The sequence below is a fragment of the Ceratotherium simum genome, unplaced genomic scaffold, assembly GCF_057802395.1.
Source record: "Ceratotherium simum simum isolate JZ-2026a unplaced genomic scaffold, ASM5780239v1 HiC_scaffold_47, whole genome shotgun sequence".
In the NCBI taxonomy this organism is placed as follows: Eukaryota; Metazoa; Chordata; class Mammalia; order Perissodactyla; family Rhinocerotidae; genus Ceratotherium; species Ceratotherium simum.
The window spans coordinates 67100-91991 of NW_028261263.1; the positions used below are offsets into that span (position 1 = coordinate 67100).

At 49.8% G+C, this 24892-nt stretch overlaps 2 protein-coding genes across 11 annotated transcripts in view; one reads left to right on the forward strand and one right to left on the reverse strand.

The window, feature by feature from the left end:
* The window catches only part of LOC147911205 (uncharacterized), a 32543-nt gene extending 7929 nt beyond the window's left edge, over nucleotides 1-24614 (forward strand). For 2 of the 9 annotated variants that reach the window (XM_087428428.1, XM_087428429.1), the window contains exon 5: nucleotides 3897-4566. In XM_087428428.1, the coding sequence (XP_087284554.1) occupies nucleotides 3897-4067 (171 nt within the window). In that variant the 3' untranslated portion in view covers nucleotides 4068-4566. The other 7 variants (XR_015551437.1, XR_015551438.1, XR_015551436.1 and 4 more) reach the window with 7 other exon arrangements.
* LOC147911206 (odorant-binding protein 2b-like) lies at nucleotides 13101-15604 on the reverse strand. 2 transcript variants are annotated; one of them, XM_087428431.1, is made up of 5 exons: nucleotides 15361-15604; nucleotides 14850-14959; nucleotides 14089-14177; nucleotides 13750-13776; nucleotides 13101-13329 (listed from the first exon to the last, which is right to left on the reverse strand). In XM_087428431.1, the coding sequence occupies exons 1-5, from the start codon at nucleotides 15465-15467 to the stop codon at nucleotides 13159-13161; spliced, it is 504 nt and encodes a 167-aa protein (XP_087284557.1). In that variant the 5' UTR covers nucleotides 15468-15604; the 3' UTR covers nucleotides 13101-13158. The 2 variants fall into 2 exon arrangements, with proteins under 2 accessions (XP_087284557.1, XP_087284556.1); XM_087428430.1 differs by having other exon boundaries at nucleotides 13750-14177.
* Nucleotides 24615-24892: the final 278 nt, after the last annotated feature.

The window sequence follows — 24892 nt, forward strand, 5'->3', positions numbered from 1 at the left end:
AAAATAGAGCCTTGTTAATGGGGTCTTGCAGGGCACCACCAGACAGATGAAATGCGAGTTCTCTGGGAGTGGGGCTTTGCAGTTGTTCCAATCCTTTTCTGCCTCCCCCCGTGGCTGCCAGATTGCTGATTTCCACTGAAATTGTGAGCTGTTGGTGTTGAGGGCTCCTGCAGAGCTGAGGAGAGGTGGATGGGAATAGGTCAGATTAAAATGCCACCAAGCTTGCTGTTCTGACTGAGAGTCAGCTGCTTTCCTGGAGTAAACCTCCCCCAGATTGCTTGAAGTCTTTGGTTCTTTGTCAGAGTTTTGAAAAGTGGATTCTGACAGTTTCCCCGTGTTTTTGTTGCTCCACTATTTTCACTGACGTTGCTCAATCCATGTCCTTTGAATGTAGTTACTGATGTGGTCGGATCACATCTGCCGTTTTGCTCTTTGTTTCTTTATGTCATTTTTATCTCTCTGCTCTTCCTTTGAGGCCCTCTTTTGTGGTTAATAGGTATTTTTCTAGCGGACCTTTTAAATTCCTTTGTTTGGTGTTTTACTATATTTTTTTTGTTTGTTTAGTAGTTGCTCTTGGGATTAAAATATGTGTCCTAATTTATCACAATCTACTTCAGGTTAATAGTGACCTAATCCTGAGGAAACTAACTTTGTTCCAACATTGCTGCATTTCCTCCTCTCGCGTTTGTGTGGTTGTTGTGATATATACCACATCTTTATACATTTTAAGTCCGACAAAGCAATTTAGGATTATTATTTTATGCAATTGTCTTTTTAATCTCTTAAGGGATGAAGATAGTCAAAATATATTTGTGCAGTGTTTTATATTTACCTTTATAATCACTCTCACTGATGTTCTTCATTTCTTCTTGTCACTGTTAGTGACCATCTGCTGTCATTTCCCTTCAGCCTGAAGGACTTCTTAAGACAGGTCTGCTAGCAGTGACTTCTCTCAGTCTTTGGTTGGGAATGTCTTTATTCCATCTTCAATTTTTTTTAAGTATGTTTTTGTGGGATATAGAATTAATGCTTGGTTGACAATTTCTGTCTTTCAGCACTTTGAAAATGTCATTCTACTGGTTTCTGGTCTCCACAGTTTCAGAAGAGAACTGAGTCGTTAATCTGATTGTTGTTGCCTTGTACTTGATGAGTCCAATTTCAGTACAGGTCTCACTTTCTTATTTCTTTGCATGTCTTGTATTTTTTTTGTTAAAAACTGGAATTTTTGATGATATAACAACTCTGGATTGTGGTATTTTTCCCCCTGGGTTTTTTTTGTTTTCTTTTCAATTTTTGGGGGCTTAAGCTATAGTCTCAGCCTCCTCTGCTATCCATGGCTACTGATGTCTTTGCTCAGGTTTCCTTTTTGTCTCCGTCCCTTTAGTTTTTTTAGCCTGGCTGCTTGAGGGTTTCCCCCTGTCTCCATACCTTTGTGGTCAGGCAATGATTTGGGCAGAGGTTGTGCTCAAACACCTTGAGCTTCTAAGGTTTCTACCCTCTACCTTTGGTTCTGTGGGTAGGTTGGAACCACATCAAAATTCAGCCTGTTTTCCAGTCTCCTCATCTTTACTTTCCACTGGTGCTCAGGTCTCCTCTGTCCATCCGTGCTGTTTCCCAGGTGGCGTGGGTGTGTGCAGAGCCTTCTGTGGCTCTCTCCTTTCTAGGATCTTCCCATCAAATTTCTGGCTGGTCTGCCTCTCCTCTTGCCCCCAATCAGGATTGCAGTCAGGCTCCTCGAGTTGTGCATTTTCCCTGTTTGTTTCCTACTAGTTTGCTGCTGGGCCTGAGTTTGCATCCTCCAGTTTCAGCACCCAATTTAAGTCTGTCCTTTCTGGCAACAAAGCTGAAGGTTTTCATGGCCAGCCCTGCCCTGTTCAAACTTCTGTGCTAACTGAGCTGGGGTGGACGAACAGCACAAGACAGGAAGTCTGGAGACTCCAGCTGTTCTTACCTGTAGTTCTCGCAGTCTTCTGTGAATAATTCCTCAGTTTATTGGCCTTTTATTGATTTCCCAGGCCGTGAAGTGGTGTTTTTTAAATAATTTTGTCCATTTTTGTAGTTCTTTTTTGGTGAGAGCTTCACTAACTTCTTCACTCCACCATAGTTGGAAGTGCTCTGCTGGCACATTATTATAGCGCACATTACTGAATGCTGACTCTGTGTCAGGTGTTGTTCGAAGCCTTTTCCCATACTAGCAGATGTAATAACACAGTAGGTGCTCACCAAGTATTTGTTGAGTGTTGAATCAACAGCTACCACAAGCAATGAGAGAAAGCATAGAGTGCTGGGCATCCTCTGTGGACTCGCTTCTTTTCTATGTTTCCTGCCGTGTGGTCAGGGGCTGGCTCCTGCCTCCCCAGTGGGTCGTTTCTGTGGACCCAAGCCGTTCCCAAAGGCCAGGGAGCTGAGCTTTTTGACTCACACAGGGGTGCATGTGTATATGTTCCCTGTGAATGTGAGGAGAGGAAATATCACAGGGCAAAAGGAGGGATGTGTCACTTTGGGATGACTTGATTAAACAAGTCACCAACAAGTCAAGTTTAAAGGAAATACTTAGCTAGCTTTCTTCCAGAAATGCTGGAATTAAAAAAAATTATTTTCCTTTGTTTTTTGCACAGGAAGTGTCACCCTGAGCTAACACATGTGCCAGTCTTCCTCTATTTCCTATGTGGGTCGCCGCCCCAGCATGGCCACTGACAAGTGGTGTAGGTCTGCGCCAGAGAACTGATCCCAGGCCACCAAAGCAGAGCACACCAAACTTAACCACTGGGAAGCGGACCACTGGACCGCCCCCCGCCCCCCAAAATTCTTCATCTTTGTTCACTATTAGTGGTCAGCTGGCGTTTTCCTCAGGAGTAGATTTACGTGTAGTCTCTGAGATTGACTCCGGAGGCCTGTGATGAACTGTAAACCGCTAAGAGACAGTGGGGGCTCATGTGGGTGACCATAGAATTTGTCATCCAGTTTGTTCGAGAGTGAACGTTGGGACATCAGGTGTAAACTAGGCCTATCCCAGGCCACACGGGAAGGTGCTCACTCTGGGTTTTATGCGAAGGGGGTTAATTCTAAAGCCAGGCTGCCTTTGATTGGCTTCAGCCCCACCTAATCCTCAGTTTCCTCACGCGGCCAGTGAAGGTGAGGATTGATAACATCACATGTGGGTGAAACACCCCACAAAGCCACTGGGCTGTGAATGTGTCACGTTCGATGTAGCTGTGGTATGAATGCTTCTTCATGGCAGGGGTTTGAGAATGTCACAGTGCAGCATGAGGCTCACGAGTGTGCATTCTGGAACCAGACAGCCTCCACTTATTAGCTGTGTGACTGTGTCGGGAAAGTTATTTAATCTCTAGGAGCCTCGATTTTCTCCTCTACCGGATACTCCTCCTGCTACCACCAGTAATGATAGTGAGTATATGCCGTCGCTCTTACACGTTAAGTCAGGTTCTATTCACTGTAGGGGCTTTAGCTCTATTAACTCATTTAGTCCTCACAACAACCCAATAAGAGAGATATTATTCTCAACTCCAATTCACATAGAGGGAAACAGACACAGAGAGGTCAAGCAGTCCATCTCAGGTCGCACAGCTGGTCAGAGTCTGCCAGCTGTAGACCCCATGGTCTTTCCAAGATTCAAACTAAGGTAATCTTCAATTTAACTGCTCTGTGAGACTGTGTCTTCGTGAACGGGGAGGATCTGATACCTAGACCCTTGGGTGAGTGTGAAGATGAAATGGGACAGTACATCTCAAACACTTAGCACATAGGAAACGTTCCTTAAGTGTTTGCTGCTGTGTTAATAGTGTGTGTTCTTGGAGTGGGTGAACAAGCTGCCATTTATTGCTGGAAAAACTGGACGTCCCAGGTCAGTGAATGCTTTATGGGAACTCTTTCAGATTTCACCTGCTGCCTGTGGCCATGGATTCACACTGCTGTCCTCTAAAACCAAGGATGGGACGAAAGTTTGGGGGATGGAACTCAACAGAGATTCCCGGCTTGGCTTTCACAGGAGCCAGGAAGAGAAAAGTGAAGCTCTCCCCTTGGCTTTCTCTGCTGTGATTGGCTGAGGAAGCTCCCTCTGACTTTCAAGAATCTGATGACATCAACCAAACCATAACGACAACAAGGATGGAGTCTTGAAAGGCATGTTGTTTGAAACCATCTGGGCTAGATTATTTTTCAGCCCGTTTGGTAAAGGTCATTTGCTGCTAAGTAGGGGTGTTGTTTTTTGGCCCCAGAGTGATGACCTTTGTTTCCTCGCTTGAGATAGCCTGAGACACTCTACAGTGCCTAGAATGTGGTCTGGGGAAGAAATTCAATGAAAGCCTTAAGATGGAGGCTTTATTCCAATTATTTGAAACTGGATTGTAAAAATGTTAGAAATTATTTATGATATTTTAACAAATAGACATTAGTCAATGAATAGTATGAGGACAATAAGAAGCATTTTTTAAAATAAAGTGGAATTACCCAGAAGTACATACTGGGCAAATCTTTCTTGTCATTTTTTTCGTCTTCCCTCATTTGTATGCAAGTATCTTTTTATATAATTTTGATCACAGTGTATATTTTGTGTTCTGCCTTCTTTCAGTTAATTTTATATCAGAATTCTTTTACAGTTAGTATTGAAGTCTTGATTGGCTGTATGATGCCACATGACGTTTCTTTTTACCTTTTGTTAGGAACGATTGTAGACATACACAGAAGTGGCTGGAATAGGATAATGCACCCCGTGGGCCGTCGCCAGCTTCTGCCGTCATCAGCACATGACGGTCTTGTTTTACTCATTTCCCCCACCTTCCCCCTCGGCAAATTGGGAACAATCGTCAGATTATTGATTTCATTTATGAATATTTCAATCCGTATCTAAAAAATAAGGACCCCCCAAAAAGTAAATACATCATCACACCTAAAAATAATTAACAATATAATCCCTGAATATCAAATATGTAGTCAGCATTCAAACTGCCTTTTGTCTCCGAACTGTCAATAGATTTTTATTTTAAATTTAAAAATTTATTTGAATCAAGGGCCAGAGAAAGTCTAGGCGTGGCAACTGGTTGATAAGACTTTTATAGTCTTTTAAGTCTGTTTTAATCTTTTCTCCTTGATATTTATTTAATGAAGTCACGTTGTTTATGCTACAGAATTTTCCAGTCTGCAATTTGTTGAATGCATCCCTGTGGTGCCGTTTGACATGATCCTCTGTCCTCTGTATTTCCTGCCAATTGGTAGTTGGACCTAGAGCCAGATTCCCTTTCGATGTTATGTATTTACTGCTTCCCAGGCCCTTAGGGGTCTATGCAGATAGTAATGGGGGATGTGAATCAGTTTTCAGTATTTTAAAGTACCTCATGTTTTCAGCTACTAATATAAGCTAACAACATCGTCCATTTTCTTTGATTTTGCCTAGAATCACATCATCTCATTGAGATAAACCAGATATTTCATGCAGGTAAAAAGTTGTCTGGAAATTATATCATTCACTGATGAATACGAATGGGCAAGTGTATTATTATAGCAGTCATAATGCCATTTATTTGGTAGACGAGATCTTTTGAAAGATGGGGATCATAGGAGAAAGTAGGGGATCCTTAGTAAGGAGTATGTTGAGAACCAGTGCATTCGCAGACCTTCTCCTGAACTCTAGCCTCCATGGTAAATATTCAGAAGGTCATCGTTTAAAACCTGCAAGAGGCGTTCCCTACATAGCCCATCTGGCTTCCTCGGTAGGATTGTAAAGAACAGTAAGTTTCTTTAGAGTGACTTCTAAACATCTTTCCCCCTTACTTGCTTATTTAAAAATTAAAATTTTCTATTATGAATAGATACCATGTTTGCATAATTCAGAATCCTAGAGGCACAGTCGAACATATGATGAAGACTCTGCTTTCCACCTCTGTCCTCCCAGCACCATGGTTTCTCTTCCTGTAGACAACTTGTGTTAACAGTTTCCAGTTCATCCTTCCGAAGAGATTTAATGCATGTGCAAGCAAATGCATCTGTGTATACTTTTTACCTCCTTTTATTCTACGTGCTGTCGTATAATGTAGATCCTGTTCTTCACCTTACTGAGAAATCCTAGTGGCTATTGCAGGAAGTGGCTATTGCTTTTACTTTCCTGAAGAATTCAAATGGTGTGAAATGACACGTGAAGAGCTTTCTTTAAAGACTAAGGATGCTTTTCCCTAACCCAGTGTGTCATGGAGGCAATGTGGTGCAGTGGGTTGGAGTTGGGGACTGCTCCTCGCTCTGCCACTAACTTATGTACCTTGAGTAAGTCTTTCCAATCTCACTGCGTAACAACGTGAGGATGGGGCAGTGATCTCTCATGTTAGAAATGCTCTGACTCTGCATCAGTGCACTGACCCCGGTTGTGTTCATTTGAGCGAGGGGAGACGAGTGTGTTTTAGAGCTCTCACCTGTCCCACTGCCTCTGGATAGACCTCAGGAGACACAGGTGTACAAGTCTCCTGTGCCAGAGCCCACTCTCTGGTCCTGACAGATGATGGAGGAGGTGAATTGACCTGTTGGAGATTGGTGGAGGGTGGGGGGACCACTTTCTTGCCATTGGGCCTGAAGTTGACCATTTGATTGAGCCACATGTGATTTGTGAAGCTGTTGGAATTTCCCGGAGCAAATCAGTAGGATGGCTCAAGAGAGCTGTGTTGGGCAGACCTTGCTGACTCTCTTCTGTTTCTGCACTCTGTGGTTCTTGGGAAATCTCAGGTATTTATAAACGTGACAGTGCACACCAGGCAGCCTCATCAAGGCCTCCCTTTGCCGTGAAGTCACTGAGCCAGGCTGCGTATGTAGACGGCTTTTTCTATTGTACTGAGAGAAGGCTGTTTGCTAACGCTTCCTCCAAGAGGTGGGGCTTTCAGAGTCCAGGCTCCTTGGTAACCCTGATCGTCGCCAAAAAAGTGGTTATCCCAGGGAAAGCCACCTCGACTAAATTTTTCACATTTCATTTTCTGGCTAGGGGTGCTTTGTAGGAAAAGGCCAAGGTGGTGTTTAGGAACTCTTTCCAGAGGGGACTTGGCCTCGAGGGCAGCCTATTGACAGGTCCAAGGAATGGGGGTGCTGAGGCCTTTCACAGGAGGTACTCGCCTCTTACGGAATTCCTGAGAGGCAGAACGAGGGCCCAGAGGGGAAGCAGAGGGAAAGTACAGGTGGCCCAGTCTGTCGCAGCAGGTCTGCACCCCAGCATGCCTGGAGGTGTGCCTGCACTGGCTGGGAATATTGGAGAAGGAAACCCAGTGGCAGTTGGGTGAGCAGTTGGACTAAGACCACTTTCCAGAGCCCCTTCCAGTCCTGACATTCTTGGGTTCCACACACCTGTAGAACTGATTTCATTGGTGGTGGTATTCTTTAGTCTTCAGCCTGGCAAACAGCTATTACGGACAATGTGGAAGGAAGGTGGCGGAAAATGAACTTTACAGGTGAGTTCCCACAAGGACTACCCCTCCCCAAGTTGTGTTGAGCATTAAACATCTCCGGAGTGACTACTGTGTGATAGAGCCACCGAGCAGTACCAAGCAAGGTTCCTCATGCCTGAGAGGAGCAGTGAGCGCTCCCCAGAGAGCTGTGGAGAGTGTTGTTCCATCGCAGGGGGAGCATCAGCCTGGTGGGAGGGCAGGTGCATGAGCATTGATTGGGATACCTGGACTTTCTTTGGATTCACTCTTTATTTTTAACCAAATTGATTAACTTCAAAAATTCCTCTGTTTCAGTTCTATGTCTGTCTTTAAAAAAGTTTCTCTCTAGATCCTCGCATTATGCTGGTGGGTCTAAACACCAGTCTCAACTCTGGCAGCGTATTAAAATCACCAAGCGATTTTGTTTGTTTTGTGTTACTTTCCCACCTGGGTCTACCTCTGCCTGCTATTTGACCTTGAGAGTTTCCCTGATAGTTATTATGCGTGTGTGGGGCCACCAGTTAGGGGTGACAGAGGAGAGGCCAGAACCCCACAGTGCTTACTATGACCATATGTCTTGCTTCTACCCAGATTGCCCTCAGTCATTAGCGAAAGTCAGAGAGTCCATAGAAGGCAGGACGTCAGTGGACAGGTGGTCCAGGTAAGAGGCTTGGGCTGAGAGCCCCTCATTCTGCCTCCTGGGGCACTTCTGAAAGCGTGAAATTTGGGTGGGGTGATGGCAAATTTGTTAGAGGGATTTTATGAATTAATAAGATGTTTTATAAAAATTATTACCTGCCTACTATAGGCCAGGATGTATCGTAGATCATGGGGTATGAAGTTTGATAATGTTTGGGGGGATAACACTGTAGTGGGAAAGACAGGTTAAAAAACTAGCTGTGCCCGAGTGTGTCCCGGCACTGTGTGTGTTCCAGGCTGCCTTTATCTTGCTCACCATTTATTCCCACCCCGGGGGCAGTGCCTGGCACATGGTAGATAGCTAAAATCAATCCTTAAATACGTAAGTGAATGCATCTCGAAAGTGCTATAAGAGTACCAAAAGGGGAATTGTTAAGTCCGTGGGGTGGAATGGAAGGGAGAGAAGGCATCCTGGAGGAGGTGGCAGAGGCATCTACCAGATAGGCCGGGGATGGAGGGTGGGAAAGGTTTCATGGCAGAGGGGAGGGGGCAGGTGGAGACTTTAACTGCTGAGAGCATGCGGGGTGGCTGGAGTTTGGCATGCTTACAGGGGAGTGCTGTGGCATAGGCTGGAAGACAGGTGGAGAGTGAGCGATGCAGGGTTTTCTAGGGTTGGGGGAGGAGGTGATGAAGGCCACTTGGGAAGGCGTGGGGAGAAGGGACATGTGGAGAGACATGTAAAGAGGATTGACCAGATTTGGGGCTTGATAAGAGGTCCAGGGAGTGAGCCAGAAGGAGTGGAGCCTGACTCCACCGGCAAATGAGTGGCTGCTGATGTTCTCAACTCAGATGGGTGAGTCCTGGAGGAGGGGCAGGCTTGGGTTGAGTGGGAGGGAGACGCGAGGAGGAGGTAGAGAGTGAATTTGCTTTTAAGTTTGCAGTGGAGTGTAGTGCTTCTTGCACAGACTTGAAAGTCCCATGGATGCGAATTCAAGTCTCTGCTTCCCCACATATTAACTGGATGACTTTGGGCAAGTTACCACCCTTCTCTGAGATTCGGTTTCTTATTAGGTGTTCTTGGTTATTGACTTAGCACGGTGCCTGGCATAATAAGCATTTAGTAAACGGTGCTTTTCATTAGGCAGTTAGAAAAGCAGGTCTGGAACTCAGTAGAGTTGTTGGGAGTGGAGATAGCAGTGTAGAGGTGAGAGGGAAAGCCTTGGAAACGGATGCAGCCTCCCAGGGGAGCGTGAAGAGGAGGAGAGAAGAGGGCAGAAGACAGACCTTGGAGAAGGATTCCAACACTGAAGGGTAAGCAGTAGGGCTGAGCTAAGGAACAAGATTGGAAGCTACTGGAGAGGCAGAAGAGAGGGATGGGGAAGAGAAAGGCTTGTGGAGGAGGGAGTGGTTCCTCAGGGATGGACTGGGATGGAGGTGCTCTTGGGTCTTCTCCTCAGGACATCTGGCCCTTTCCTTTAGCAAGAGCCGCGTCAGTGGAGGGGCAGGCAGAAACCAGGCTGCAGTGGAGTGAGAAAGAATAAGAAGTGGAGGTTGTGTGGGGCAGCCTGCCTGGATCCGGCCCCCTCGGGGCTCAGGGGTGGTAGGGAATGCTCCCGTGCTTTGGGTCCCTTGAGCGGGACACTGGGCTTCCAAGGATTTCTTCTCATCAGCCTTCCCTCTGTTCGTCTGATAGGTCGCCTGTGGTCAGGACCATAGTCTGTTCCTAACGGATAAAGGAGAAGTCTATTCTGGTGGATGGGGCGCAGCTGGGCAAACAGGTAGTGGACCTTACACCCCCTTGGGATGGTGCAGTATGGAGCTGTGAGCGGTGGGGCTCTCATGGGCTAAAACCACCTGCCTTCATTTGACTCTTACCTCTCTTATCACTTCCTGGGGCCACTGTTCTGTTTGTCCCTTCCCAGTTCCCTCACCCCCGGCTCCCATGGAAAGGAACGGATAAAGGATTGGGTGGAGGATTAGAGCCACGCCTCAGCAGAGGAGCTGTGAGCCTTTCTCTCAGCAGAGACAGGAATCTGTGTGAGGCTTTCAAAGATAAGACAAGTGTCCCCTAAAAGGAGCTTGATTTTCACTGATTTGAGAAGGATGTGATTAGTGCAGGGAGGAATGATTGAGAAACTTTCTCAAGCTTGTATATTTAACCATTTTGTGTCTGATATTTGTCTGAAGGGAGGGCCATTCAAAATAAGATTGGATCTTGTGTAAATCCTCAGTAATCCTACCAGCACATGAAATCATCTTTGTTCATTGTCTAGTGTTTTCTTCCAGTCCTCGTTCAGATGTGCACATCATTTATACTGTAATCACAGTGTAAGTGTCGCTTTGTATGCTTGTTTTATCATTTCCGTTTCCATGAAACTTTTTTCCAAGTTGGTACAACTATCACAGTTACAGTTTTTAAAATTTGTATGACAGAGCATCAATTTAATTTACCATAATTAATTATTCTTTTAGTTATTTTATTAAATAATTACTTAAGCGTTACCCTGTTGTCAGGTGGCATACTTCTTTGGGGGGCTGGGTGCAGTGGCCATTGGAGATATTATGACATTTGTCTCCTGTGCATACGTAACTTTTTCTTTCATTTGGATTATTGCTCTAGGATAAATCCCAAAAGTGTGTCAAAGGATTAGGATATTTTTATTGTTGTCGGAATGTATTGTTAAATTTCTTTCCAGAAGTTTTACCAGTTTATACTGCCAGCAGCAATGGATAGAAGTACAGCTTGAATCATATCCCCACTAGCAATGAGTATTGGCAATTTCAGTGTGCTAATTTCATTACTATGTCAGTTTTTTCTTCTCTCAATTATTTTATTGAGGTCATATTGGCTTATAACATGGTGTAAATTTCAGGCATATTTTATTACATCTCAGTTTCTATATCCGCTGCATCGTGTTCACCACCAATAGTCTAGTTTTTATCTGTTGCCATACATTGGTGCACCTTTCCGCCTTTTGCCCTCTCCCCACCCCCTTCCTCTCTGGCAACCACTGGTCTGTTCTCCTTCTTCATGTATTTATCTTCCACACATGAGTGAAATCATACAGAGTTTGTCTTTCTCTGTCTGGCTTATTTCGCTTAGCATAATAGCCTCAGGGGCCATCCATGTTGTCACAAATGGCACAATTTTCTCTTTTATATGGCTGAGTAGTATTCCATTATCTATATACATAGCACATCTTCTTTATCCATTCCTCCATTGATGGGCACTTGGGTTGCTTCCACGTCTTGGTTATTGTGAATAATGCTATGACGAACATAGGGATGCATGAATCTGTTTGAATTGTTGATTTCCTGTTCTTTGGATAAATACCCAGTAGTGGGATAGCTGGATCATATGGTATTTCTATTTTTAATTTTTTGAGAAATCTCCATACTGTTTTCCGTAGTGGCTGCACCAGTTTGCATTGCCACCAGCAGTGTACGAGGGTTCCCTCTTCTCCACATCCTCTCCAACATTTGTTATTTCTTGTCTTGTTATTTATAGCCATTCTGACGGGTGTGAGGTGATATCTCATTGTAGTTTTGATTTGCATTTCCCTAATAATTAGTGGTGTTGAACATCTTTTCATGTGCCTGTTGGCCCTCTGTATATCTTCTTTGGAAAAATGTCTGTTCATATCCTCTGCTCATTTTTTAATCGGGTGGCTTGGTTTTTTGTTGTTGCGTTATATGAGTTCTTTATATATTTTAGAAATTGATTCCTTGTCTGATACATGATTTGCAGATATTTTCTCCCCATTGGTGGGCTGTCTTTTCATTTTGTTCATGGTTCCCTTTGCCTTGCAGAAGCTTTTTAGTTGGATGTAGTCCCATTTGTTTTTCTTTTGTTTCCCTTGCCTGAGTAGACATAGTATTCAAAAAGATACTGCTAAGACTGATGTCAGAGAGTGTACTGCCTGTATTTTCTTCTAAGAGTTTTATGGTTTCAGCTCTTACATTCAAGGCTTTAATCCATTTTGAGTTAATTTTTGTGTGTGGTGCGAGATAATGATCTGCTTTCATTCCTTTGCACATGGCTGCCCAGTTTTCCCAGCACCTTTTATTTATTTATTTATTTATTTATTTGTTTGTTTGTTTGTTTGTTTATTTTTGTGAGTCAGACCAGCCCTGAGCTAACATCCAATGCCAATCCTCCTCTTTTTGCTGAGGAATATCGCCCCTGGGCTAACATCTGTGCCCATCTTCCTCTACTTGATATGGGACGCCGCCACAGCGTGGCTTGACAAGCAGTGCGTTGGTGCGTGCCTGGGATCCGCACCCCGGGCCACCGCAGTGGAGCACGCGCACTTAACCGCTGTGCCACCTGGCCGGCCCGGAACACCTTTTATTGAAGAGACTTTCTTTTCTCTATTATATGTTGTTGGCTCCTTTGTGAAAGGTTAGAGGTCCATAGATGTGTGGTTTTTTATCTGTGCTTTCAATTTTGTTCCATTGATTTGTGTGTCTGTTTTTCTGCTGTTTTGATTACTGTAGCTTTGTAATATATTTTGAAGTGAGGGATTGTGATACCTCCAGCTTTGTTCTTTTGTTCTTTTTTTTCTCAGGATTGCTTTGGCTATTTGGGGTCTTTTGTTGTTCCTTATATTTTAGGATTCTATGTTCTATTTCCGTGAAGAATGTCATTGGGATTCTGTCTCCATCCTGGTGACCTGGGGAAGCATGGCCTCCTGCCTGTGCCCTCGAAGAAAGCCTCCCCCTCACTCCTGCCACCACCTCCAGCCAGTCGGGAGCCATGGGCCAGGTGATCCTCACCTGCACACGTGTCCCCACCTTGGGGCTGGAGCTGACCCTGTTAGCTTCACACCATCTCTCCCCAACCATGCGACCACCCAGAACCTGAGCTTCCTGGCTGTCAGACCTGCAGAAAGCCCCCCAGAGGACCCTCAGCTGGAGCTGCAGCCCGCTCTCCTCCACCCACACCCTCATGCCTGTTGGACTGCGCCACCCACCAAGGAGAATCAGGGCATTGTTGGGTCCACCCATCCTGCCTTCACCGGCTTGCCCACGTCCTCCTCATCCCCAGCCCACCCGTGGTACCCCGCAGACAGGCAGAGTCACCAGGAATTGCCGAAGCTCTTTACGTGGAACCAGGAAAGTCGATCCAGGGCTGGGAGAGGAAGGGCAGTGGGGGTGGCAGGAGGGGAGAGCAGCCCAGACCCCAGAGGCAGGAGCTCCGTCCATGTCCTGCAGGAAAGAGGTTCTGGTGGTGCCGCCCTGGGGCTGCTGTGGAGCTCTGGTGCCCCCCGCCCTAGAAAGGAGGGAGGGTGGGTGAGTCCAGGACAAGGGGAGGTGGGAGGGGCAGACATGGGGCTCTCAGGGCTGCAGGGTGGGGGCAGATGTCGGGTTGCCAAGGGAGTCAGGTGCAAAGCTCTCAGGGGTGCTGCGTGGGGGCAGGATCCCACTACCACCAGGTGCATCGGTATGGTAGGGGACAGGCCCTAGCCCGTTGTTCCTGAGTTACACAGACATTTAGACAAAAGAAGGGAGTCCCTAAATGCCCCGGGAATGATGCTCGGGGACAGACATCCCAAGTGAGGATCCAGTCCCAGAGGGGATCTCAGAGCGGACAAATCAGACAGAGGTCCCTCCTGTCGGCAGCTTGGGGGCCCCCAGTGCTCTTGACATCCCACTGAACCCAGGACTCTTGTTTGCTTTAAGGGTCACTTACCCTAGTCACCTTCAGGAATGCAGCTTTCTGTAGAAACCAAGGAGAATTCAGGAGTGAGAAGATGCCCTGGACAAGGACACAGACCTCATCACTGCCGCAGCTCAGACACCGACAGTGAAGACCCAGAGTGGGGCCCTGACATCCCTGTGCCATGTCACAGTGCTGATGTCTCCCCCGTGGAGGGGATGGGCGAGGAGGCGGGAGGGTCATGGGGGACAAGGAGGGACACGAGAGACACAGTGTGACGTGAGGAACCTGGAGGAAACACAGGGAGGCACACTGGGGACAGTGGGGAATGCAGAGTGGACCCAGGGAACATGGGCAGAATTGTCTGCTCACACAACTGGACAGGCGTGAAGCTGTTCTGTGGCAATCCCTGTGCGGCAGGAATTTCTTCAGGGCTTCCAGGTTCAAGTCGGGATTTCTGCCTGCAGGTGAGGTGACCAGGTTAGCCCGGGCTGCCAGGAATCAGACTCCGGGAGGAGATGGCCCCTCCCAGCACTTGGGGGGCTTTGCCCTGGAGCAGCAGAGGCCGGGAGTGGAGGGCTCAGCCCGAAGGTGGGTGCAAAACAGGCACAGAGTAGACAAGCCACCACCCAGCCGACAGGTCGCCAGGAAGGGGGATAGCCATGGGGATACCCAGAGCCACTGAAAGCCCCTGGGGTCCCGGGCCCACTCCCAAAGCCGACCTGCAGGGTCACACCCCTGACCTAGAAGAACCTCGTGACCTGAAGGAACCATGCTACCATCTGGCCAGAGAAATCTTGGACTTCCCCCCACCCTGGAGGGTCACTGCCCCGAGAAGGCCTCTCTCAGCAACAGCACACTCCCCCACGCTGACCTGGCCCCACCACCAGGCCCCAGGAAGTCGCACTTTACAGCTGTGGCCCCATCCACCTTGTGAGTGGTCAGGTCACCGAGGGAGCACGGACTGGCCGCCCCAGGACAGCAAACCATGCCAGGCCCAGAAAGACAGCCACAGGGAGTTCATATTTCCCAGATCCAGGGCTGAAACCAGTTCTACTGGCTTCTGGAAGCGGAGACTGTGGGGCTGGGTCAGGAGAGGCGGATCTCAGAGGACCCGGACAGCAGCCTGTTACCCATGAGTTTTCCCATGCAGATCAGTTTCCCTTGAAGCTGGCCCTCGCAGTAAAAGATGTGGTGGTCCTTCACTGACAGCTCCCGGGTGTCCATATGCCCTTGCCCCCATCTGTGGACAGACGGAGAGAAAATGGGTCTTGAGTGTCTTCATTCCTGGAGAAAATATTCGAGACCACATTAGGGAACATTTGGTGCCTCTCAGTTCCACCCTCGTGGCACTGCTCCCCCTTCCTGGAAAACAGGAGGCAGGAGAAGCTGCACTCGAGAAACATTCTTGAGGCAACCTGAGCTCACCTGGCACATGGGCTTCTGCCCTGGTGTCCCCACAAATTCCACTGTCACCCCCCACCGCCTGGGACTCTGTCCCTTCAAGGTCGGGGGACATTCATTTTACCCACATGCCAAACTGGGATGGGAAGAGGCACCAGGAGGGTCTGCTCTGGGCCACCCCACAGCCTGGGGAGGGGGAGAGGGAGGAGAGAGCTGGACCCTAGGAGGAGGGACACTCACATGAAGGTGAAAATGGCCTCCACGTCTCCACCATCCAGGACAGTAACCATCAAAGGGGACACCTTCCTGGGCCTCTTCTCCTTAGGTAGGTCCTTTTCAACCACCATGGCCTTCACATACCATGTCCCTGTGATCTGAGCAGGGTGGGGGCCGTGAACCCAGCAAGGGCACGGCCCAGATTCTCCTCCTCACCCCCCCTGCCTGCCTCCCTGGTGCGCAGGCTGCAGCCATCCCCAGACATCCCCAGCACCCGGCTGCAGTCCTCCACAGGCCGGCTTGGTTCCACACATCCGCACCCCAGGGCTCGGTCAGAACAAGCCCAGCACTCAGGGCTCCCAGCCCTAAACAGAGGCAGGGCTGTCTGAGACCCCACGAATCTCTTCTCTGCTGGGACCAGGCCACAGCTCCCTATGAGTCCACACTTCACAGGATCCTCAGTGCCTTTGGGGTCCCCAGGAGGTCAGTTCAACAGTCCCTGAGCTGAACCTGCTCCCCTGCTTCAGCCTCTGTGCTCAAGGAGCTGCACTATCTGAAAACACAAGAACAGAGCCCTCCTGCCCCCTCTGACCGCTGTCTGCAGGGAGCACAGGGTCAGAACTTCGACCCTGAATGACACCTCCTAGGACAGGGCCCCTGGTCACTGCGCACTCACAGCCAGTCACCATCTTTCCCTACACCCATCCTCCCCGCCCCTCCCCAGGCTCACACCCTGTCTCACCAAGGGGAAGAACAGGGGGTCCTGGGTCTGCAGGGCCGTGATCGGGCCGAGGGTGGTGGGCAAGAACAGAACCTTCATCTCCAGGGCTCTGCGCTCACAGCCCCCAGCAGGTCACTGGGCATCTGGAGGAGGCTGTGCGGGCCCCTCACAGGGCTGCCCTTTATACCCAGCTCAGCTCCTGCCCGTGAACACTTGGCACAGACCACACCCCTCCCACCCAGCATCCTGGCCAGTCCTGCATCAGGGAAGGTGGACTGTCATGATTGTTGGAACCTGACGAGTGAGAGTTAAGTGCCAACCACATAATAAGACTGATCCTGCCATCCCGTTTGCACCTCAAAGGGCGCTCACTCCAGGTGAGCCATCTGGAGGAGGATGTTATCAGAATGGGCAGGTGTGCGTGTCTGCACTACGGTCACAGAGGGAAGGCCAAGGGCTTGCTTCCCTCCCTCCCACCCCTGCTCCTCCCAGGAGCCCAGGATTGGACCCTCAGCAAGTTCTCTGGACACGGGCCCCCGCCAGCTGCTGAGGGGAGAGGGCCTGAGCTTTAGAACCAAAGAGACACGGCATGCGATCAGCCGAGTCCCACAGGCTGCCCAGAGCCCAGGCTCTCACCACCCTGGGGCCCCTGCATTTGCTCCTCCAGGGACTGGGATGCTCACCCAGATCTTCCTGGGGTGGGGGCACTCTTTTAGGACTCGGGATGAGTTGAAATATCACCTCCTCAGAGGGGCCTCCCCAGGCCACAGGAGGGAGCGCTATGGCTACCCTACCCCTTCATTCTGGACCCCGGGGCCGGGCTGTGTTTCCCAGGGAGCACTCGTTACTCTCCGGATTGGCTGCTCATTTCTTCACACGCGTGTTCACCGCCCGCCTCCCCTGTTAGAATTTAAGTTCCCCAAAGGTAGAGGCTTGATTCCTGTCTCACAAGGGCGATGCCACTGTATGGGGAGCTCCTCCCACATGCTCGGTGCTCTCAGACCTCTGTTCCCTCAGGAGTAAACCAGTTACTGAGTCTCTCGGAGCCTCAGAGCATTCCTCTCCGACAGGGGACCCACAACTTCTATCGCTTTGATCTCCGTGAGGCTCTGCTGGGACGACGTGTGAAGCCCGCTCCCTTGGCAGGTACAAGGCTCCGTGAACGAGGGCTCCTCCCCTCCTTCTGCCTGGAGTGCGGCCCGGGACCAGGTTCCATCAGAGCCTGTCCAAGACCACACTTGTGCAACTGCCTTAACTTCCATTCTTGCAGAACCCCGACTCTCCAGAGCGCTTTCACCTCCCTCCTCAGCCTTGACCCCCCTCCGTGTCCCTCAAGACAGGCCTCAAATCTCATTCCCTTTGGATAAATGGGCCGAGTGAGGCACAAAGAGGCCACGTGCAGGGCTGTGCTCAGAGTTCATGGCTGAGCGTCTCTGGGCACCAGGCTCTGCTGGCCTCAGCCCCGCTGCCTCCTGAGCGAGAACTTGGCCTTCTCCCTCCCTGACCCTGTAGTTCCTGGGCTTGAATCATCTTCCCTGAGACCCACAGCTGACCCAGAGCCTGTACGCAGGGGCTGGGCCACACAAGGGCACCTTTGTGCCTCTCTGGCCCGGGATTGGACACCACCGTGTGTCGCTCATCCCCAAGTACTCCCTGAATAATCATCATGAGCGCTCCCTAATAAGCCCTGGGGGATTGCACTGAGGGTGCGGGCATGACCCAGTGATTAACTCCCAGCTCGGAAGGTGCTGCTGAGCAGAGAGCCTGCCCTCCTGGGAGTGGGACAGGGCGAGGCCAGTGTACTTTAGGACCAGAGGTTAGTAAACGTGCTGGAGCCTCTGTATCAGTGTGAGAGCTCTTCCTGTCCCTGTTCTTGTTGACTGTACCGCAGAGACCTGGTATTTCCCTTATTATATGGAGTCACTGAAAGAAGCATCTTGTGACATTGACAAATGTAGTTCGTTCCTCGAAAAAGATGGTGGAAGACATGCAGAGATCATTGAGAGTCCAGGCGACCCCGTGAACCCTATACTTGGTGCGATTGGAACTCTCCAGGGGCTGCCCATCATCCACCATCTTGCCCTGTGCCCCAGCAGGTGAACTCTACAGAGTTCTCCAACGGTGTTCCCTTTGGATACTGGATGTGTTCAACTGGTGGTAGACACCACTGGGAGACACCGGGGCAGGAGGAGTGAGCTATCCCTGCCCCCGAACCCCATGCCCTGAGGCATTTCTCTGGATGGCTGCATCCCTTTCCGATGGGAGACCCTCACACCAGCCACACCATGAGGACTGCCCCTACTCCACAGCTCTAGCTCTCACCACTTGTGCTGACACTTCTCGCAACTTGTCCTTTGAATCTCAGAGTGGTCTCAGCTTCTCAGTGCTGCTACTTCTCAGGTGCCTCACTAAAGGGGACAAAGTCTGGGCTTTCCTTGGCATTTGGGGGCAAGATGGTCTTGATGGCCCCACCAAACAAACACCAAGTCTAGAGGGCATGCTGGCTGGGACTGAGGGGCATGTGGAAGGGGTAGGAGAGGAGTCAACGTGAATACCGATTAAGGCCGCAAGACCAACTGGAAAATGGGGACTGTAGCTTGTTCCACTAACCGTCTATTTTCATTATTTTAGAGATCATGGTCAGCTCCCACCCTGAAGCCTCAGTTCCAGAATTTGCCAGAACGGCTTGGATTTGGAGCACGAGTGCATCAGTGCAGTGCAAGGGGTGGACTGTGGTTGACAGAGCTGATGACCCACCCCCTCAGCCCAACTGCAGCTGCTGTTCCTGCACACTGACAGGTTCCCAGCTTCCCACCTCAGTGCCCGCACCCTCTGTTCTTCTCTGCTTCCCCTGACACACGTGGTGAAAGCAGATGTGCAGGTGAATTCACACACCACGTCACTAGAGATGGTAACTGATGGGCTAAATGTCCTAAGCTTTTTGTTCTCCATGGGGCAGTCTGAGATGTTTCCACCCTCTTTAATGGAGGGTCTTCAGGAAGACTGAGTCTGAGTGGCCCTGATGGTGACCTTCTCATTAACATACTCTTTATTGGATATTCTGCCTTCCCCATCTCACTTGATCACAGACTTCTGCTTCTAGGACTCTGGGAGAATGAAAGTCTGTGTTTTAGTCAGCTGGTTTGTGGCACTTAGGTACAGCAGCCCAAGGGAACTCATACGAGCCCTAACATATTAATGATTATATCAAATAGAAATGGACTAAATAGAAAAATTAGAAGACAGGGATTGGCAGAGTAGATTAGACACCTTGATACAACCATATGCTGTCTTCAAAATCTTACTTTGACAGAGGCAAGTTGGAAGTAAAAGCATAGAATACAGAAAATAAACAAAATAAGAAGGGAATTATGGTGCCAGTTATCAATGGATTGCCTCTGTATAACAACATCAGTGTGTTGCCCTCCATTGTCTGTTCTGCAATAATGGAGCTGGACCCAATAGGCATGTCTCTTTTGCACCTGGCAGGGCTTAAGCTTTGTTAGAGAAGGTTTGGGACAAAGGGCCTTCCTTCCTAATTCCGGGGTGCTTCCATTCCTTCCTTTCACTTTCTCCTGCGGCACAAGCAGCCGTGGCACAATTCAGGGGTGTCCACAGGGGCTCATCCACAGTGGGTGATCCACGTTGGGTTCAGTGGATCCCCTTGGATGGCTTCCTAGGGAGATTCAGCAGCACCCCCACAAGTGGAATCCCAGTGAATCTTATAGCATCCCAGCCTCAGCCCACCTGCCCCTGGGAGGGCACAGGCTTTCCTATTTGCCTGCCGTTCCCTACCTGCTGAGCTCTGCCCTGACCAGGGACGAGTACTGGCCTTGGGAAGCATGACGGTCTTCTGCCCCATCCCTGTGCTGCGATCATTCCTTCTCCAACAAGGCCTGAACACAGTCTTGGCGAGGGGGTCTCCTCCCAAATTTGTTTCTTTCTTAACTACTCTACTGTAATTCTGGGCTATTCTCTATAGTTCTCTTTGAACATTTATAGGTAATTGTTCATTATATAAACTATCCCTGCTCAATCAATTGATTGGTTTCCTTGTCCTGATTGAACACTGATTCTCATAATTATACATTATTTTACAGGGTTTTAGTGCTAAGGGGAAAAATCAAAGGCGAACAAGTTGGATAGGGAGCGTCAGGGCAAGGGGGTAGTTTGTATTTTAAATGACATGGTCGATACAGCGTCACCAAGATGACATTTGAACACAGAATTAAAGACAGTGTAGAAAATGAGGCATGAAATCATCATGTGGAGGAGGACTCCAAGTGGAAGGAACAAACAGTGCAAGTCTTCAGGTGGGAGAGTGCCTGGCATGTACCAGGAGCACAGTGGATGGCAGAGGGACTGGAGCAAATGATACAGGAGACGACTGGCCAAAGATGATGTCAGAGAGAGGGTGGGACCGATTGTGTTGGGCTTGTAGTCCATCATAAGGACTTCAACTTTGACCCTGAGAGAAATGGAGAACCCCTGGAGAGATTTTACAATGTCAGCGTGTGATTATTGGTTTTAAAGGGTCACTCCAATTGCTGCCTTGAGGATAGATTAGGGGAGACCAATATAGAGGCAGAGAAAAGTTAGACAGCTACTGCAATAATCCAGGCCAGAACAATGACGCAATGTGGTGTACCCAGCCATCAGGGAGTAACAGAGTATGGACTTACATTCCAACACAAACAAAGAAAAGGCTGGTCAAAATACGTGATATGATTGTTTCACTAATGACCAGTGTACATATGCAGTGGGTGAAAGTCCACAAGGGCAGAAAAAAACAACCTTCGTGTAAAGAAAACTTTTAAGCAATTGAAAGTTAAACTACCCCCAACAATCACAGATTATAGAATTAGCTTAGATGCCAAGACAATGAGGAAGGAATAATCTTTCAACAAGTAGTGCTGGGACAACTGGAGCTCCACATGTGAAATAATAAAGGTGAACCCCTACCTCACACCGGATACAAAAATGTTACATCTTCTTACAATCAAAGATGTAAATGTAAGACCTAAAACTGTAAAGCTCTTAGAAGGAAACATGGCCCTGGATTAGGCAATCGTTTCTTACGTGTGGCACCCAAAGTGTAGGGAACCCAAGGGAAAACAGATCACTTAAACTTCACCAAAAGGAGTGCTTGAGTGTGTCAAAAGACGCTATCAAGAATGTGAAAAGACAGATCACGAAAGGGGAGAATGTATTTGCAAATCGTTACATGTTTGATAAGGATCTACTATTGAGAATATATAATATAGTCTTACTTCTCAACAATAAAAATACACATGGCCCAATGAAAAATGGGCAATGCATTTGGATAGGCATTTCTCCACAGGAAATAGATGCCTGTCTGGTGTTGTGGTGTCCCGGCCTGAGGCGGCAGTTCCTGTGCTGGCCGTCAGGTGGCAGCCTCCTGTGTCCGTGGTGCCCACTGAGCTTTGCTGGAGCAACTGGAGAAAGGAGGAGTCATGCAGAAGTCATGCCAACCCTCCCCTACCTCAGGACCCACTTGCACCTCCTATTACTAGCGTTCATCTCCACCATCGGAGCAGGTCAAAAGCAGGAAGGAGGGATCCAAGATGCCCCTATTTGTTCATTCAGCAGCTATGTGCCAAGCCCTCACCCTGGGCCAGGAGCCCTGGTGGGCCCAAGGGTGGTGCTGAAATCTACCCAGCGGTCCCTGCCCACCAGGAGCTCAGTCTGCAGAGAGATGGACGAAAACACAAAATCAGAGACACGTGAAAGAGAAGAGCATGAACTGGAATGAAACTAAAGAGAGTCCTGCAGGGAGGGCTGGGGTCTCACTGGGTAGGAGGGTCTGAAAGGCCTGACTGAGGTGACATTTGCTGTGACCAGAATGACAGGAGGAGCCAGCCCTGCACTCACCTGTGATCAGCGTGCCAGGGAGAGGGCACTGCTGGTGCGGAGACACGCAGGCAGAAACGAGTTTGGCCAGAGGAGGTTAGAGAGGTGGGCACTGTGGCTGCAGAGAGCCTGGAGGGGAGAGGAGGGAGGGCAGGCCAGACCCGGGAACTGGGAGATGGTGTGAGTTGTCTGCTTCTCTCTGACAACTAACTCTGCTCCCCACCCTGCATCTTTAAACCACAAATATTCCCTCTCTCCCCATCTCTGTGGACCAGGAATCCTGCACAACTGAGCTGGAGCCTCTGCTCATGGCGTCATCCAGGTTGGGGCTGTGGCCTCCACTGAGGCTGGACCAGGGTGAGATGTGCTGTCAAGCTAACTACCATGGGCGTGGTCAGGATCAGCTGGACTGAGAGCAGAGCTCCTTTCTGTCTGTTGGCCAGGGCTCTCCCTCGGTTGTCTCCTGTGTGCGCCTCTGCCTAGGGGAGCTCAGCACGTCCGTGTGTGTCCCCAGGTCCAGGGTAAGACAGACTGAGACAGGGAAACAAGAGGAGAGGGAAGAGGGAACACAAGAGAGCGAGTGAGAGGGAACGACGGCCTCGGTGATGGAATCTGGGAAGTGACGTCCTGTCACTTGTGCTGGGTCTGCTGGTCAGAAGCCAGTCCCTAAGCAGTCAGTGGTCCACAGGGACGTGTAGAACAGGCAGGGAGATCATCCCTGCAAGAGCACGCTGACCTTGACTCGAGGGTCCTGGTGGTGAAAGGCTCCCTTCCTACCTGGGCTCATCCTGCGTTGAGCTCACATCCTCTTCCCAGGGAGTGTTGCTCCTCGGGGCCCAGGTGTGCTCTCCCGGGTTCCCTGGGCTCCTGTCTCCTCTAGGAGGGAGATGTACACTGAGGGGGCTGAGGCCAGAGCAAGCAGGGACCACTCCCCCCTCCCAGCTCATTTGCTTCCTTCCCCAGGAGGGCCGACTCCTCACGAGCCTCTCCTCACTGCTCACCATCTTCTCTGCCCTGAGAGCACCTCGTTCAGCCTCAGAAGAAGACCTAGGGAGAAGTTTCCAGGTGGGAAGGCCTCTCTCCATGGGAGCCCCAGAGTGGACAGGGACCTTCCACAGGGCTGGGCATTGTCCCGTCGGTCAACTTGGACTTGCTGGGAGGCAGCAACCCCTGGGGGCAGGCCCTAGGCTGGTGGCAGGTCTCTAAGCGTCCCCACAATCCCCATCTGCCTGGTCTCTCCTGATTGGGCACAGGCCTGCACAAGCACACAACCTTTCATACCCCCGGGGTTATGTGCATCCCATCAAGGCCGCTGTGTCTATCTCATTGTGTGGTTGTCCATCTCACCTTGCTGGCTGATTCATCGCTCTGTTCTAGATCCAACCTCAGGCGGCTACAAAGTTGATCTTCCACGTAGCTTGCCACTGAGATGGCTACTGTTTCCAGAAATGCTTAGGGGCCGGGCATTGCCCACCCATGGCGACATCAAGTGGGCAAACTCTGACAGTGAAGCCGTCCCCCTTCAGGCTTGCCCCGCTCACAGGGCCGTCACACTGAGGGTAGGAGGACGGGACCTGCCCTGGGCAAAAACACCACAACTCTCACTGTTCTTCCCTCAGCTTCAAATGCTCCTCAGTTGGTTGTATTTATTTGGTCTCTTCCCAGTGGCCTGACCTGGTTGTTTTCTGACAGCGTGTCCAGTGTGATCGTTGCTTTCTGGGAAGAGGATTTGCTGAATTCCTCACTCCACCATTCGGTGTGTCCTGCCGCCCCACCCCGATCACTTTCTGAAGGCGCGTCCTTTCAGCAATCTGAGGACCCAAGATTGTGAGTCTGTGTCCTGGAGGGATTTTGAGAAGAGCTGGTGGGATGGCAGTATTGCAAAGCATAAAGTCTTGCTTCCAGAAAGCTCTCTGGGATCCTCAGCATCTTGCTGTTTTGGAGTCAAAGCCCTGAGATCTTTAAAAAGCCAGCAATGTTAGAACGTGGGCAGGACAAACAAAAGTCTCTGGGCTCCAACACCAACTAAAATATTCTGAATTTCTAGTAACCTGAGATGAGTGGAAAGGAATTGGGAGTGTGGAGTGGAGGGGCGGTTTGGGCCAACCACGCATCTGGGAGAAGAAATGTCATGCAGAGCAGCCTTTCTGTGGGCATAAGGGTGAGACGTGTGCAGACCCCCGCTGCACACATTGCTGCTGCTGCCCTTCAGTTCCCTCAGCCCACTTGAGTCCCTGCAGTCCCTGGGAGCCAGTCCCCAGCAGGCCCACAGTGTCCCCCTGGAGCACCTGCATCCACTCTCTGCCTGAAGGCTCTCTCTTGCACTGGGAGGTTCCTCTCCTGCAAGCCTGTGCCAGCCTGTAGCACAGAAACCTTCATGACCCGGGGTAAATCCTCCACCCACGGGGACAGAGCCAGTGGGGGTGGGATCTCATCTCCCAACAGGACTAGGATGGATGCTCACCTCAGTGCTCCCTCGTCAGGCCCCGCACTGGCTCTCCTCCTCCAGGCTCCCTTCCCCATGGCCTCCCTCGGGCCTCCTCCATCACCCGCAAACAAACCACTTGCCCTACATCCTTGTCTGCTTTGGGGGCCCAAACCCTGCCGAGTCTCCACGCTGGCTGTGACTTGGAGCAGGTCGTCCAGCCTTCTGGACTTGAGCTTCCTCACCTGTAAGATGGAGACAAAGGCCTGCCTCCCGGAGCCATCAGAGGAGACACAGCGTGGGAAGATGCAAACCGCTGCAAAGAAGGATGCCAGGTGATCACCCAGTGAAAACACCGACCTTCCCAAAGAAACAGGAGCTCGTGAGGCTGAGGGAGGAACGCGGGCAGCCTGTCCAAACAACGTGGAGAGTCACTGACGAGTGTGGCCGTGCAGGGTAGGCCCCCGAACAGTGGAAGAGCCATTCGACAAGGAGGGTGACAGGACAGAGGCTTCCAAGGAGAAAGATTTAAGTGTTGG